We start from the raw sequence: 16,534 nt of genomic DNA on the forward strand, positions 1-16,534 counted from the left end.
CAGCGCAGTACTGAGGGAGTGCTGCATTGTTAAACAAGTCTGTTACTTGAGATGTTAAAGCAAGGTCCTGTTGTCTCTCTGAGGTGACCATAACAGATCCCACAACATTATTCTGAAGAAGACCGGGAAAATTTAGCCCCGTGCTCTGCTCAATACTTATCCTTCAATCAATGTCACAAAAAACTGTCTAAGAAAAAGATTTGAACTGTTTATAGCTGAGATGAGGAGAAACGTTTTCCCTCAAAAGGTCATTAGTTATGGAATTCCCTTCTTATGAAAGCCGTGGAGCCACTGAATTTATTTAAAGCAGAGAAAGACAGATTTTTGATTGACAAGAGATTCAAGGGTCATGAGGAGCAAATGGTAAAGTGGCGTTGAGACCTCCCCCAGTTCAGCTATGATCTTATTGAATGTTGGAGCAGAATCGAGGGGCTGAATGGACTACTCCTGCTCCTATGTTCCTATTTCTTTCTATCCTGTCATTTCCAATCACATTGCTGTTAGTGGGAACTTGCTGTGGACTGTATTTCCTACATTAGGAAACTGTGTTTTCTACATTACAACAGTAACTACAAGACTCAAAAATACTTCATTGGACATGAAGCTCTTTGGGACATCTGATGGCTGTGGAAGGCACTATTCAAAAGATAAGTATTTGTTTACTTGGCAGTGGACAAATTTGCAGGTCGATGGGGCATTGACAGGAAAGTAGAAATATTTGATTCAGATTTGCATTATCATCAAATTGGTTCATCGAATGATCATTGTCATGGACTGAAATGGTGTGGATTTTCAACTTCAGTTCGCAGGACTGGAAAATGAGAAAGGATGTATAATGGGAAGAACTTCCCATATTTGCCCTAAATTTGACTTTTCTCATCTGGACATTTCTTTGACACTAATGTCTCAGGTATTATTTTCTCTGACTATCCAAACACAAATCAATTGAGAGAAAATGCAGTTAAGTTATGTATATTTATTCTGCTGACTGATGAGTTAGAAAATCAAAACCATATTTGTCAAGAACAGTCTAGAAATCCCTCATGCGTCTGAAAGATCCGATAGTTGAGTTGAAGCCGCCCCAGTCACTGTATCTCTTGTATTCACCGGGTCGCATGAAGTACTGTCGGCCTCTGTAGTTGGGATGTTCATAGAAGGTCCAGTAACCGTCCATCACATGGCAGGAGTGGATGTCACGGTAACGGAAACGATCATAGACAGATGGACAGTCATCCATGAATTCCATCATCTGTCCTCCAAAGTCAGGCCTCTCGTAAATCTTCATTCTGTAGTTTCCACCTCGGTACTGTGATAGAAAAAAAGCAAATTTATATGATGATGGTATTTATTATACATTTGAAATAGTTGATCAAAATGGAGCTGGTGGGTAAGAAATATTGCCTAATTAACAATAAGAATAGAGCTGATACAACTGAATTAACATTGAGAAACAGTGTGTAATTATTTACAATTAGAATTAGAATAATTACAGTGCAGAAAGAGGCCATTTGGCCCATTAGGTCTGATCACACCTGTGAAAGAGATCACTACCTAGGCCCACTCTCCAACCCTATCCCTGTAACTTAACTCCACTTATCCTGCACATCTTTGGACACTAAGAAGCTATTTATCACGGTCAATCCACCTAACCTGCACATCTTTGGATTGTGGGAGGAATCCGGGGCAACTGGAAGAAATCTCCGCAGACAGAGGGAGAATATGCAAATTCCACCCAAGTCCAGAACGGACCCGGTTCCCTTGCACTGTGAGGCAGCACTGCTAACCACTTTGCCACCGAGTGCCACCGAATACAGTTATGCTTCTATTATTCTATGATCCTAAAAAGGGTATATTGGGTAGACCAATGTAAGGCCCATGAGGACATTTCTTATGATGAGTAAAAATGTATTTTTCTGCATATTAATATTATCTTGTTGGTGATTTGGGAATCAGAGTACACAATACCAGTCAATGATGTCAAATATAGGGATTAAAATGATGAGAAGGGTTTGAATGCAGCAAAGTGCATTTTTGTTGGGTTCATATGAATGAAAATCGCTTATCGTCACAAGTAGGCTTCAAATGAAGTTACTGTGAAAAGCCCCTAGTCGCCACATTCCGGCGCCAGTTCGGGGAAGTATTATGACCCTGATCTCACTTTGATGTATCTTTAACGTAATATGAAAGTCTCTATGTAGAACTCAGTGAAATCGAGGCATGTGGGACGGGTTTCTCTGTCCAGTGACACTGGAATCACAAAGCACGATGGGGTGGAAAATTACATGTCGGCCAAAAGTCGAGGCAGCGTCGGGTATCATACGGAATGCCATGCGCCGGTTCCTCGACAGCGGCATGAATGTAGTTCGCTATGGCCATGCAAATTGTACAGTTGACATATCATTAACAGGCCCCGCATTATGCTCCGTCTCCACCAGGAGGAATTACCGACAGCGAGATTCACTTGTGGTATTTAAAATCGGGAATCACTTCTGAGGGAGAGAGAGACAGTACGGAAAGTGTCCAATGTCGCTATAGTGTGCTGACAGTTGTGCCATTGACTGGGGACTTCTGCCACAGCAGATGGCAGTAGCGGGGGTTGACCAGGAGGTGGGCAGTGGGGTCGGCGTAGACGGGAATGGACCACCATTGTTGCAACCTGCAGGGCAGCTATGTGACTGTGCATGCCATTGACTGCCCACTGTGAACATACTGCCACGGATCGTATCGGTGCCTCCCCAAGCCTCTCTCCTCGGTATCCTCTGGCCCCAGCCGACTCCTCAACAGGATGGTGTACTCCAGCACAGCCAGTGCCACCTTTTTGGCTGGGATGAGGGTGTGTGGGGAGTGGAGTGTCTATATGCAGCTCCTGCTTATCAGGTTCTCCAGTGCCAATCCCGACCTTGGCGAACCACATACCAGCATTAGCTGAACTTGCACTAGTTTCACCTGGAGCCTATGGTAGCCCATTAGAATGTCCTGAAGTGCTCTGGGACCAGAACCTTTTTCGTCAACATAGTACTCTTGCGATTCAGTCCCGGCATCAGCACTTAGTCTGTCAAATGGAAAATCCGCCGTGTGATATTTCAATACAGAACTGTCCTCTCATTGTAGCTAAACAAATTGGAACAAGAATATAGTCCACAACGCAACAATAACAATTTCAATGAATCGCTACAATCCAACAAATTCTCAGTCTAATACAGTATTCTAAACCACAATTCAATAAGCTCCTTTTCAGATCTATGTAGTGTACATGATATAAATTATTTGAGTTGGGGCATGCAGAATATTTGAGTTGATCAACTTAATGAGTCAATGTGGTGCTAGAATTATTAACACAAATAGAAAAATATTCTATTGATGCGTTTAAGTTGAAGTGAGGTAATGGGGGAGAAAAGAGAAACAAGGATCCGCTCACAGTGTCCAACATAGAGAGATGGAGAATATTAATGTGGAGAATAAACACGATGGCATAGACTTGGCCGATTGGACTTGCTGAGCAGAACAACCTGTTTCTGTGCTATTAATTCTATGTAAATAAATTATCCAATCATTGCCAAATGCGAATAGTCTCTAACAGATAGGTATACAAGGTAGAAACTGAACTGGTCTCATTTTTGTACCTTGCTTGGAGACAAAACCCTGTTTCAGGTGGCTAATGGCGCTGCCTGAAAAATTACTTGACCAAATTTTGAGGAGCAGATTTCTAATTTCTAACAAAGTATATTTATAGCTTTAGTAACTCAGCAGTATATCTTTACAGTTCATACAAATGTTATTTTTGAAAAACAGGATAACTCCCCAAACTTACGTGCTTTGCTCAATAAACATTTTCTCAACCTCAATCTGACCATGATATGTAAATAGCCAACTTACATATGGGTAGGACCGACATGAGCCGATGTTGTCATTGAATCCCATCCAGCGCTGGTAGTCAGGATATTCTCCCCTGCTCAGAACATACTGGTATCCCATGTAATTGGGTCTCTCATACATCACCCACCAGTCACTCATAACACGCATGGAGTTACAGCGGCTGAAGTAAGGGGACAGGTCAGCACAGTCATTACTGCACTCATAGTGCCGGCCCTGGAAGTTCCTGTCCTCATAAAAGATAATCTGTGGAAAGAAACAAGAAAACTTAGTAATGTTGAAAATCCAGCGATAGTAATCATGAACTTTCACATCCTGTAGAAAATCAGACTGATTCTTGCCTTTGCCATTTTGAGCTCACAGTTAGATGAGTAACTGCTTTAACATAGCAACACGTTGTACAGTGTGGTATATATATGCTGTACAGAATGACCTCTCTACTCTGCTCCTTTGTCATTCATATGATTTGATGCTGAACATCAGCAAAAAGAGAACAAAACACATCACTTGACATGTTGCTTGACATGTCACTGATTCTCTTCACTTTGTTTTCACTTCATTTTATTTGTCGTGTGAAAACAAAGAGGGAGGGTCCATCGTTCTTTCTACATTCTAACTGTTTACAAACAGCAATGGTTACAAAATCCATTTTCAAGAACTTATTTCCAGAATATACCCAGCTTGTTCGGTTTGTAAATTAAACAACATTTGCTTCAGTTGCTTTCCTCATTGACGTGACTATTTCCAGGGACAATACAACGGTAAATGGATTTGTTGTTCTGTTTGAGTCAAATTTAGCTGAGGTGCAGAATAACGTGATGATGTTTATAAATGAAGATGGAAGGTTTTTGTAGATAGTTTGCAGGGACACCACCCACTATTTTTGTATTTCAGTCTCCACCTCTGATTCTATTTTCTAATTTACATTGCTTTCATTGAGAAAGAATCACATAACAAACTTGTTCACAAATTTTGCTGCTATTAAATGACAGGAACATGAGCAGTTTGGCTCCACTATTTTTGTATTTCAGTCTCCACCTCTGATTCTATTTTCTAATTTACATTGCTTTCATTGAGAAAGAATCACATAACAAACTTGTTCACAAATTTTGCTGCTATTAAATGACAGGAACATGAGCAGTTTGGCTGAGTGTTAGAAAACAGCCTGGGAACTGATATTTGTCACACTTGAGGAAGATATAATGTGGGATTGGTGACACTAAACATGGAAATATTGTGAACTGTGTGAAGCATCATGTTAAAGTTAAACTGACCTTCGTCTGTCTGGTGGAATGGGCGAGCATGTCGCAGGTGGAATGCAGAGAAGTATGAGGTGATTCATATTGATTGGCAAAACATGGTGAGACAACATAAAATAAAGGGTAGAATTATTAGAGGGTGAAGCAGCTGAGGGGCCTGAGAACACAAGCCATTGACGGTGCCAGAACAGGTTGAGGAAGTGGTTCAAAAGGATTTATAAATAGGGGCAATGAGTTTAAGAACAAGGAACCTGTGATGATCCTGTATACCCCGCTTCATCCACTCCCAGAATATTGTAACCAATTCTAGCCACCACTCTTTAAGAAGGATGTGAAGGCATCAGAGCGGCTGAAGAAAAGATTCTCAAGCATCTCTCCCAGAATGAGGAACTTCAGCTTTCTGTATAAATTGTAGAAGCTGCAAATGGCCTCCTTGGAGAAGAGATTTGCTAATTGGTGTCATGAGGGGTCCAGACAGAGTTGAGAGAAAACCTGTTCCCTTTGGCAGACTGATCGAGACAACACGGAGTTAATGCGATTAGTAAAAGAAATGACAAGAGCATGAGGAAAAGTTGGTTGAAGCAGAGCCTGTTTATGGTCTGGAATGCGCTGCCTGAAAGTGCAGTGGAAGCAGAATTGTACTGAAGGTTCTCAAAGGGAATTGGAAAATTAAACTTAGCAAAAGAGACAGTTGAGTGGGTCTAGGTGAGCTGCTCTTGCAGAATGTAGGCATGGAAAAGACGGACAGAATAGCCTTTCTTGATGCTGTAATCATTCTATGATTCTCTAAAATCATGCAGTTCAATGTCTGGTGTTCGAGCAACAGTCGCAATGTCTTAATTTTCTATCGATCCGCTGTGCCAGATCTATTGGAATGACCACAGCAAATCAAAGGGTGGCTACTGGGCATCAGCTTCTCTCTGCTGCTGCCGTGGTTGATGATTCCACTGTGCAACCTATGGACACATGTGTAACATATATACTGTGAAAGTCACACAGAGACCCAGCATGTGATAGTGCAGACTGCTGTGCTGCTGTACTGAATCAATGTTTCTGTTGACTTCTCTGCTCTTCAAGAAGCCTGCAGTGCTCATCAGAGCAGCTCTCAAGATTCATGGTGGCCTGCTGCAGGCAGTGACCTCAGCATTGTGAGGAAATCTCATATTTCACTCGGTCTGAGGTGAACAGATGAGCGGTATGAGAAGAGGAGGAGCAAGAAGAAGAAGAGATTGAAGAGTCACAGGATCACAGAATTGTTATGATGCAGAAAGAGGCCATTTGGCTCACCATGTTTACGCTGACTCTCTAAAGGAGCATTATGACTTAGTGCCATTCCCTTGCCTTTCCCCCATAGCCCTGCACATTGTTCCTATTAAAATACTGACCTAATGACCTCTTGAATGCCTTGATTGAACCTGCTGCCACCACAAGTTCAGGCAGTGCATTCCAGACCCAAAACACTCATTGTGTGAAAGTTCTTTCTCACCACATTTGCTTCTTTTGCAAATCACTTTAAACCTAAGCCCCGTCATTCTTGATCCTTTTACAAACGGAAACAGTTTCTCCTTATCTACTGTGTCCAACCCCCTTTGAGTTTGAACATCTCTATCAAATCTCCTCTTAGCCTTCCTCTCTCCAAGGAGAACAGTCCCAACCTCTCCAATCTATCCCCATAACTGACGTTTATTGTCCCTGGAACCATTCTCGAAAACATCTTCTGCACTCTCTCTAACGTGTTCAATTCCTTCCTACAGTGAGGCACCCAGAACTATGCACAATATCCTAACTGAGGTCTGACTTGTTTCTTGTCCAAGTTCAGCATAACCGCCTTGCTCTTGTATCGTATGCCCCTATTAGTAAAGCCCACTTAGTTAACCACTCCCTCCAAATGTCCCATCATCTGCAATGATCTTTGCACATATACAACCAGGACTCTGCTCCTGTAACCACTGAAGAATTTTATCTCTTATTTAAATTGGCTCTACATGGGTCTCCTTTGGCAGCTGTCTACAGGGATGGACGGGCCCGGATGGACCTGGCTGCTACTCGGGTGTCCCAGGTAACGTGGTGCCACCCTATTTTGCCCACTGGCCACCAGATGCGCCAGGGATGGGGAGGGGAAGGGTCCGAGGTACTGTGCTGTTCCAGCACTCCCTCTGCAGGAGTCGCCGGAACGGGCCCTATAACCTCCCTCTCCTTAGGTGTGCCCGATGGCCCATGGGCTACTGCATGGACGAAGGGTCGAGTGGAGCTAACACCTGTAAGGTTTTCGGGCAATTCGGCCCTTTTGGAACTGCCCAAGCATAAAAACTCAGAGACTGTAAACTGACTTTTCAGCCAAGAGAACAGAACCAGTTTTCCCAGCAGGCTTGGTCCGCTGAGCTGAGTAGGGACATAAGTACATAAATATTTACAAACCCCCCCTAGGAGCTACAAGGAAGAAGGAGCCAGACAACGAGATAACATCAAAACACAGACAAAGGGGCACGGGAATACACAGGAGGCTTGCATGCAAGCAGGACAATGGGATGGTCATAGCCCCATGCAAATGTAAATGACCTGGCCTCCACCAGAGCGGAATCCAATTATCACCCCATCAACATAGCGAGGTGAGAATAACAGCCATCTCCGGAGCAGCTGGAAGACACTGAAATTCTTCACAAGAGAGCTTAACCTCGTTATCCTAGGAAACAGACTGTCTGGGTTCAGCATATTGCGCTGGAAAAGCCCCCTGTAAGATCAGCGGTAGAGAAAAACCAAGTTGGAGGCGGACCTGGGGGAGGTACTCCAATCTTGACAGAAGCTACCGGCAGGAACTCACTGGGAGGAGGGGGGGCGGAGCCAGCGCCAAATTCAAATCGCGGAGCGGTAGAAAAAAACCAAGTTGGAGGCGGACCTGGGGGAGGTACTCCAATCTTGACAGAAGCTACCGGCAGAAACTCACTGGAAGGAGGGGGCGGAGCCAGCGCCAAATTCAAATCGCGCAGGTCTGCCTAGCTGGAAGGGGCGGACCTGTGAGGAATACCCGGAAACATACAGCTCTGACCGGCTCAAAGGGGGCGGGACCAGCGGGAACTTTAAATCTTACCTTTTTCAATGCAAAAGGGGCTGGCCGATCACAGAACAAAGCCAGGTAAAACAATATAAAAGGGGCTGTGTTTTCGATTGGGGCTCTCTTCGTTCTTGGCTCGACCTCTGCACCCCTGACTTGACCTCTGCAGCCTGTGACCGTAAGTACCCTGCAGCAGCTTGCGAAACTCCCTTGACTTTAATAGTGGTTGAGGCTTTGGGGAAGGGAACTTGTTTTGTGCCTTGTGATATTGCTAAAAACTGTGTAATCATAAGAATTTTCGTTGTGTCTGCTATATTACTTTTGAATAGACTTAGTTTGTATTAGAGCATAAGATTTTATTGTGTTTCTTCTGTTGATGATTTTGACCTGGGTTTTGCAATAAACCTTGATTTGATGATAATTGGAGTTGTTTAAATTCTTCAATCTTTCACCAGCGATCTCTGACCAAGTCATTGTTAAAATACTCCTCACCTTAATTCCGGGTTCAGGAATCGAGGGTCATCTTGAGCGATTCACTCAGGACAGACTGCTGGTTAGGAAATAAACAGCAGTGTCCTATTCTCTCTCTTGGGAAAGCTACTCTAGTGGAGTAGGAACCGGGTGGGTGTTGCACCACCGGCAAGAGAGAGAGTCACCTGGGTATTGGTAGGGGTCTGGAGATCTGTGTGATATAAGTCTCAGGCTGTCGGTTAGGAATAAACGGCAGGCTTGAATCAGTGCTCTCTTCAGTGGAAGTGTCCCAGTGCGACATCCCCTGGCCTCTGAAGTTTCAGTGCCAGCTGGAGAGAGAGACACACAGATATTCAAACCCCAGATATCGGCCCAGTAGTGGAGTAGCGGAGATGGCACCCTCTACACACCTGAGACTTCCCCGCCACTTGGCGCTGCCAGTCCTGGAGGCACATGCCCACCCCGACCAGGGACTTTGTTCCTCATGGCCATGGAGCACAGGCAGTCGACCAACTCCCTCTGGGATTGTGCCTCATCACGCTGCGACTGTGCCACCTCCATCTGGGTCTGTGCCATATCAGCTAGAGACTGTGCCACCTCCCATTGGCTCTTGCCATATCGTCCAGCACCTGGGCAACGCTGCTGATGCCCTCAGCTCTGGAGCATCACTGCAATGTCCAGGTGGCTCTGGTATATGGCTGCCTGTGATAGGGCAGCTCCTCCTGGGCTTGGCCACCACCTGCACAGAGTGTCCCAGGGATTGGACCTCTGCACCCATTGCCGAAACCTTCGCCCCAAGGCCTCCACCACGGACGCCAGCTGTGCAGTGTTGGCTGGGTGGCAAACATGATCGGCACCACCTCCTGACTGCTCCTGCAAGCAGCCTCCAACGCCACCCGCAGGCGCTGGGTGATGCCAATAACCCCTCATCGCAGTCCCTCTCTCTGCGACTCCATCTCCACTATTGATGAGACAGCTCTTTCAGGAAGTCCAAAACCCATCCACACGCCAATTAGTCCCTGGGGTCAGGCTGCTATCCAGCCATCCACCACCTCGGGAGTTCCTTCCACCACCTGCTGTACCGCGACATGTGTGTGGTGTGCACCAGATAGTGCCCCAGGCGCCTCTTCACTAAATTGTCCAACCGAGGTGAGTGTCTCTGGGATGGTGGAGGGCGTTGGGGACAGCTGTGACAGGAAATCAGTGTTGTCCCCAGACTGGTACTCCATGTGTAATTTCCCTTTTATGTCCTTAAACAGCCCTGTTCCTCTTTTGACCACCTTTTACTATCTATATGTGTATGGATGGAGTAGAAGTGCTGAGTTCCCAAAGACCGGCGACTAAGGCCTTATAATAAATAGCAGTTAATTCATTTGTTTCAGCAACTTTGTCCACACTGCTGGGGGCACCCATCACGTAACCTCTTATGTAACAGCATCATCACGTGACCAGCCAATCTACATATTCCCTGTTTAAGTTGAGACAACTGGTGATACTGAGATGTAACTGTGTGAATGATTAGTAATTGTGTGCAAACCATTTTATAACATGCAGATTGAACAGGTTAACAATACATGACTATTCACATTGGGTGAAATACAAATTCAGCTGCAGCAGCTGGTGCTGGCCCATCATTTATCCTTTCCACAAACGCACCCCACCCTCCCACTTTGCTGGGTAAGGAAAGACGAAGGCCAGTTTGTGGATTAGTTTGTTATGTAGTACTGGAAACTTCCGTTTATTTGGTCATACGTCTTGAGTGTGTGATTGTGCCAGTTGGCTGTGCTCTAGATGTTCTTGAGCTGGTGTACTCATCGTGTGTGACCTTGGGCACTCCATTAGTGCACCTAGTGTGTGCAGGGCTTGATGCTTAGGCCTCTGGAGGGGCATCCATTTCAAATGATATAAGGGGCCTGTGTTGTCGGCTGAATAGCTGGGGTACTGTGTGTCATGATATCCAGATCAGCATATCATGGTGCAATCACACACACTCTGATGGACAGGCAGTTGGACCAACCAGTACACACATAACATCGCAGCCAATCACCAGTGAGAGCACACGCACTATACAACAGGGAACACCACAGTTCCCGCTCATTCTACCAGGAGATAGCTCAGAGCACAGAGCTCACAGCGTGCCACTCAGACATAGACCATATGCTGAGTGCCTCACTAAGATAGTGATAGGGCTGGGTCCACAGGTTAGCTGGTGAAGCACGTACCCAAGCCAGTAGTTAGTTGTTACCGTTGTTAAGACAATAAAACAGAGTTGTACCATCTACAGCCGTTTGGATCATTTGTGCATCAGAACACCCAACACGACATGATACCAGTAGTGGACGCAAACCAGCGACTGGACGAGGGCGGCCATTTTGCGTGCTTTCCGAGGCCTCCCGCGCTTGTACGTGCCAAAAGAGAGGACGTTGACGCAGAGGAACGTGATGCACAGGCACACTCTACGCAGGACCGCACCGCGCATACGCGATGGCGCAACAAACGCCATGACATCACAACATGTGAAAACTGTGACTCCGCCCACTTAAAGCGGCAATGTCTGGCCAAAGCGCGACAATGCCTACAATGTGGCAGGATGGGCCACTATGCTGCCTGCTGTCGAGCAGCTCAACCTGCCAACTCCCAACAATTCCGTCAGCCTCGCAGGGACGTGCGGGCGATTCAGCCCCCCTACACTGAGTCATATCCTGATAGTATGCAGACCATTGTTGCGGTAATCCACAAGAACCGGATGTCCCCAAGTCGGAACCACCAGCCGCTGCCAGTGCACAGCATTGATCTGGGCGATGAGTGGTGTGCCACCCTAATGGTCAACCGATCCCAGATCACATTTCGCCTGGACACTGGAGCCTCCGCCAATCTCCTCGCATGGTCAGCCTTCCAGACCCTGAAGGCGAAACCACCGATTCTGCCATCCCACTGTCAGCTGGTTGACTACAATGGAAACGTCATCCCGGCCACGGGGTCCTGCCAGCTCGAAGTTACACACAACTCACACAAAGCCACATTGTCTTTTGAAATCGTAGGATCCTCGAAGGACTCTCTGTTAGGCGCACAGGCGTGCAAGATCGTCCACCTCGTTCAGCGGGTACACACTTTGTCTCCAGAAGGCACATCCGACTTCCCGGATGCAGACTTTAGGGCGCAGCTCCACTCACTCCTCACGCACAACCAGGAGGTTTTCAAGGGCATGGGCACACTGCCCTACTCGTACAAAATACGGCTCAAACGGAATGCCACCCCGGTCATTCACGCACCTCGTAGGGTCACAGCGCCACTCAAGGACCGCCTCAAGCAGCAGCTGCAGGACCTGCAGGACCAAGGAGTGCTTTCCCAGGTCACGGAGCCAACGCCATGGGTCAGCTCCATGGTGTGCTTCAAGAAGCCCTCCGGCGAGCTACGGATCTGTATCGACCCAAAAGATTTAAATAACAACATTATGAGGGAACACTACCCCATACCCAAACGAGAAGAAATCACGAGCGAGATGGCTCGGGCAAAAATATTCACCAGGCTTGATGCCTCAAAGGGCTTTTGGCATATTCAACTGGATCAGTCCAGCATGAAGCTGTGCACTTTCAACACTCCATTTGGCAGATACTGCTACAATAGGATGCCATTCGGCATCATTTCGGCCTCCGAAGTGTTCCATCGCATCATGGAACAGATCATGGAGGGGCATTGAAGGGGTGTGCGTCTACGTAGACGACATTATCATCTGGTCCACCACACCGCAGGAGCACATCAGTCATATCCAGCGTGTCTTTGCACGGATACGGGATCAGGACCTGCACCTTAACCGAGCCAAATACTCTTTTGGCCAGACTGAGCTAAAGTTTTTGGGGGACCACATCTCCCGATCGGGTGTGCGGCCGGATGCCGACAAAGTGGCAGCCATCGCAGCTATGCAGCAGCCGTCAGACAAGAAGGCAGTGCTGCGCTTTCTCGGGATGGTCAACTTCCTGGGGAAGTTAATTCCTAACCTTGCTTCGCACACGACTGCTCTTCGCCATCTGGTCAAAAAGACAACGGAATTCCAGTGGCTGCCCGCACACCAGAGTGAATGGGAGGAGCTCAAGGTCAAGCTCACCACCGCCCCGGTACTGGCGTTTTTCGACACCACTGGGGAAACAAAGATCTCAACTGACGCCAGCCAGTCTGGCATTGGGGCAGTACTCCTGCAACGGGACGGCACCTCATCATGGGCTCCGGTCGCCTATGCATCGCGGGCCATGACCCCTACAGAACAGCGCTATGCGCAGATTGAGAAGGAGTGCCTAGGCCTGTTGACTGGCATCGACAAGTTCCACGACTATGTATATGGTCTTCCGCAGTTCACTGTGGAGACCGACCATCGCACCCTGATCGGCATCATTCAGAAGGACCTCAACGACATGACCCCTCACCTCCAGCGCATTCTGCTCAAGTTCCGGAGGTACGACTTCCAACTTGTTTACACCCCGGGAAAGGACCTCATCATCGCAGATGCTCTGTCCAGGGCGGTCAACACACCGCCCGACTCGGAGGGGTTCGTTTGCCAGGTCGAGGCACAGGTAGCCTTCATATCGGCCAATCTGCCGGCCACTGATGCACGTCTGGCCCACATTCGCCGTGAGACTGTGGCTGACCCCCTTCTACAACACGTGATGTGCCACATGATGGAAGGGTGGCTCAAGGGGCAGTGGCCACAATTTTACAACGTTCGGGACGACTTGGCCGTCATTGATGGTGTCCTCGTGAAATTGGACCGGATCGTGATCCCATACAGCATGCACCGGCTTGTCCTCGAACAACTGCACGAAGGCCATCGCGGAGTTGAAAAGTGCAGGGGGAGGGCCCCAGAGGCTGTGTACTGGCCGGGCATCAGCGGCGACATCGCCAACATGGTGCTCAACTGCCCCACCTGCCAGAGGTTTCAGCCGGCGCAACCCCCTGAGACCCTTCAGCCCCATGAGTTGGTCACGTCCCCCTGGTCGAAGGTGGGCGTGGACTTCTTTCATGCGCTCGGCAGGGACTACATTATTCTTATTGACTATTTCTCAAGTTATCCGGAGGTCATACGCCTGCACGACACAACGTCATCAGCTGTCATCCGGGCATGCAAAGAAACCTTTGCTCGCCATGGAATTCCACTCACCGTCATGTCTGACAACGGGCCTTGCTTTGCGAGTCAAGAATGGTCTTCCTTTGCCACTTCATACAACTTCACACACGTGACGTCCAGCCCCTTGCATCCTCAGCCGAATGGCAAGGCGGAAAAGGGCGTCCACATTGTGAAGCGGCTCCTCTGCAAGGCTGCTGATGCCGGATCTGACTTCTGTTTAGTCCTGTTTGCCTATCGCTCGGCCCCACTGTCCATGGGCCTCTCGTCAGCCCAGCTGTTGATGGGCCGCACCCACAGGACCACTGTGCCGTCCATTCATGTTCCTGACCTCGACCATGCTCCAGTATTGCGAAGGATGCAACAACAGCGTGCTCAGCAGAAGGTGGCACATGACGCTCGGGCGACTGATCTTCCTGCACTGGCGCCTGGAGACAACGTCCGCATACACCTACCGGAGGGTGGCTGGTCGGCAAACGCCGATGTTCTCTACCACGTGGCTCCCCGCTCATTCCTGGTTCGTATGCCTGATGGCTCTATTTGCCGCCGTAATCGGCGGAACCTTCGTCTGGTTCCGCGCTCGCTAGGAGATCATGCACCGGTGCCACGCACTCCTGTTGTCCCTGATGTCGACTTTGTTGAGCTTCCTGCCACTCTGCCTCTTCCTCTCTCGCCCGTGGCCAGGCCGATTCCTCAGCCGGTGGAACCTGACCCACCCTTGAGGCAGTCAACCCGAATTCGTCGCCCACCTGAAAGACTTGACTTATGAGCCTGTTAGCACATTGAACTCACTGAATTGTTTTGCAGTATTGTTAACAAGTTTCTTTTCTTGTCGTTCATTGTTCCAGAAGTTTCTCTCGTCGTTTGTTGATTGCATTTGTTCTGTTATTGGTACAACGTCGTTGTTCTGTTGCACCTGACACCTTCCTCTGTATAAAGTTTAGCCTCATGTACATGTTGTAAATATTGCACACACATACTCAGATGCACTCAGTACACATTTCTATTTATTATCATGCAGGCACATATCCTTGTGAAAGGGGGGATGTCATGATATCCAGATCAGCATATCATGGTGCAATCACACACACACTGATGGACAGGCAGTTGGACCAACCAGCACACACATAACATCGCAGCCAATCACCAGTGAGAGCACACGCACTATACAACAGGGAACACCACAGTTCCCGCACATTCTACCAGGAGATAACTCAGAGCACAGAGCTCACAGCGTGCCACTCAGACATAGACCATGTGCTGAGTGCCTCACTAAGATAGTGATGGGGCTGGGCCCACAGGTTAGCTGGTGAAGCACGTACCCAAGCCAGTAGTTAGTTGTTACCGTTGATTAGACAATAAAACAGAGTTGTACCATCTACAGCCGTGTTGGATCATTTGTGTATCGGAACACCCAACACGACACTGTGACTCCTGCTGGTGCGGTGTTAGGTGACATCAGTTTCACACATCATAGGTTCTGTCTGAGCTTACCACGTAACTGTTCAGCTGTGAGGCATGGCTGTGCACCACCTATATCTTGTCACAGCCGCCTGTGGCCTAGTTCCTGACCATTTGACCAGGCGTTAGAGGGCCGACCCTGTGTGCCTGATGATCATAGTTTCCCTCTTAATCGGCATTCACCACTCACATTAGTTTTGAGCTTGGGCTGCCAGAAGAGCATTGGCAACAGGAATTGTGGTCCTGGTGCACCTGGAGAATAGTCGCTGAGCTGCCGAGGGCAGGCCCTGTGTTGGAATGTTCCACAGGCTGAAGAATGCAGATAGTAATCTGTGTCATCCCGGGCACATTTCTCTGGAAGATGCTTAACTGAGTGTACTGCCTGTTTCACCAGGCCCTTGGAATGTGGGCATAGAGGGAAACTCATGATATGTTCATAGTCCCGTGTGTGCACAGTTTCTAAATTCAATGACCACGAATTGGCAAACGCTGCAAGTTTCAACATTTCTTCATTGAACAGGATTTCCAGAACCTGTATGTGGAAGAATTTGGCGTTCGGCATGTCTGCTATTACCTGTTCCACAGTGTTCACAAGCTGATGAGGTCTGAGCAGCACCTTGTTTAAGTGAACTGGTTCAATGAATATCCTGACTTTACCATCTTTCTTTACTGTAGCCACTATTGCTCAGACCCATTCTGTCACCGCACCATGGAAGTTATGACAACCAATGTGGCCATCCAATGCAGCTCATTGACTATGTTCTGCTTCATGACTATTGGTACTCGTATAGAGCACAAACTGGTGGTGGTAGCAAGTCATCTTGTCTCATGTAGTTTATTGCTGGTAGCTTACCAATGGCATTGCAATTCAATAGGTGTTTGTAGAGTATCACTGCAAGGGCCTGGTGTTGCAACGCATGTACCTCTGGAAAAAGTGGGAAGCTGCAGTGTGATGCTGTCCCATAAACAAACTGCGGCCTCATGTTCTGGTCTATTAAATGAAACTTGATGCTGCCCTGTGAGCAATAGAGTGTGGCCCACACTTTCAGTACGGATGGTTTGGTTGCCATAGGCCATGAGATCCACCTGAATATTGGTGCCTAGCTTGAGACGAGCTTCCGTAGCACTCACTTGGGCAAGATATTACACTTTGCTCTGGTGTCTTCTGTACCTTCAGTTTTGCGTTGTTACAAATTCAGGGTGGTGAAGGTCTGGGGAAGGACTCACCCTTCTCTGTGAGGGTGTTGACATTATCACAGTAGAGTGCTTTTGGAAACTGCATGCTTTGGTTGCACTGACCAT

The 16,534-nt window shown here is 47.7% G+C and overlaps 1 protein-coding gene across 1 annotated transcript; it reads right to left on the reverse strand.

Moving 5' to 3' along the window:
* Positions 1-956: 956 nt before the first annotated feature.
* LOC140406981 (gamma-crystallin S-1-like) lies at positions 957-15,794 on the reverse strand. Its single transcript, XM_072494796.1, has 3 exons — positions 15,416-15,794; positions 3,877-4,229; positions 957-1,306 (listed from the first exon to the last, which is right to left on the reverse strand). The coding sequence occupies exons 1-3, from the start codon at positions 15,792-15,794 to the stop codon at positions 1,031-1,033; spliced, it is 1,008 nt and encodes a 335-aa protein (XP_072350897.1). The 3' UTR covers positions 957-1,030.
* Positions 15,795-16,534: the final 740 nt, after the last annotated feature.

The sequence above is a fragment of the Scyliorhinus torazame genome, chromosome 2 (genome assembly GCF_047496885.1).
Source record: "Scyliorhinus torazame isolate Kashiwa2021f chromosome 2, sScyTor2.1, whole genome shotgun sequence".
NCBI lineage: Eukaryota > Metazoa > Chordata > Chondrichthyes > Carcharhiniformes > Scyliorhinidae > Scyliorhinus > Scyliorhinus torazame.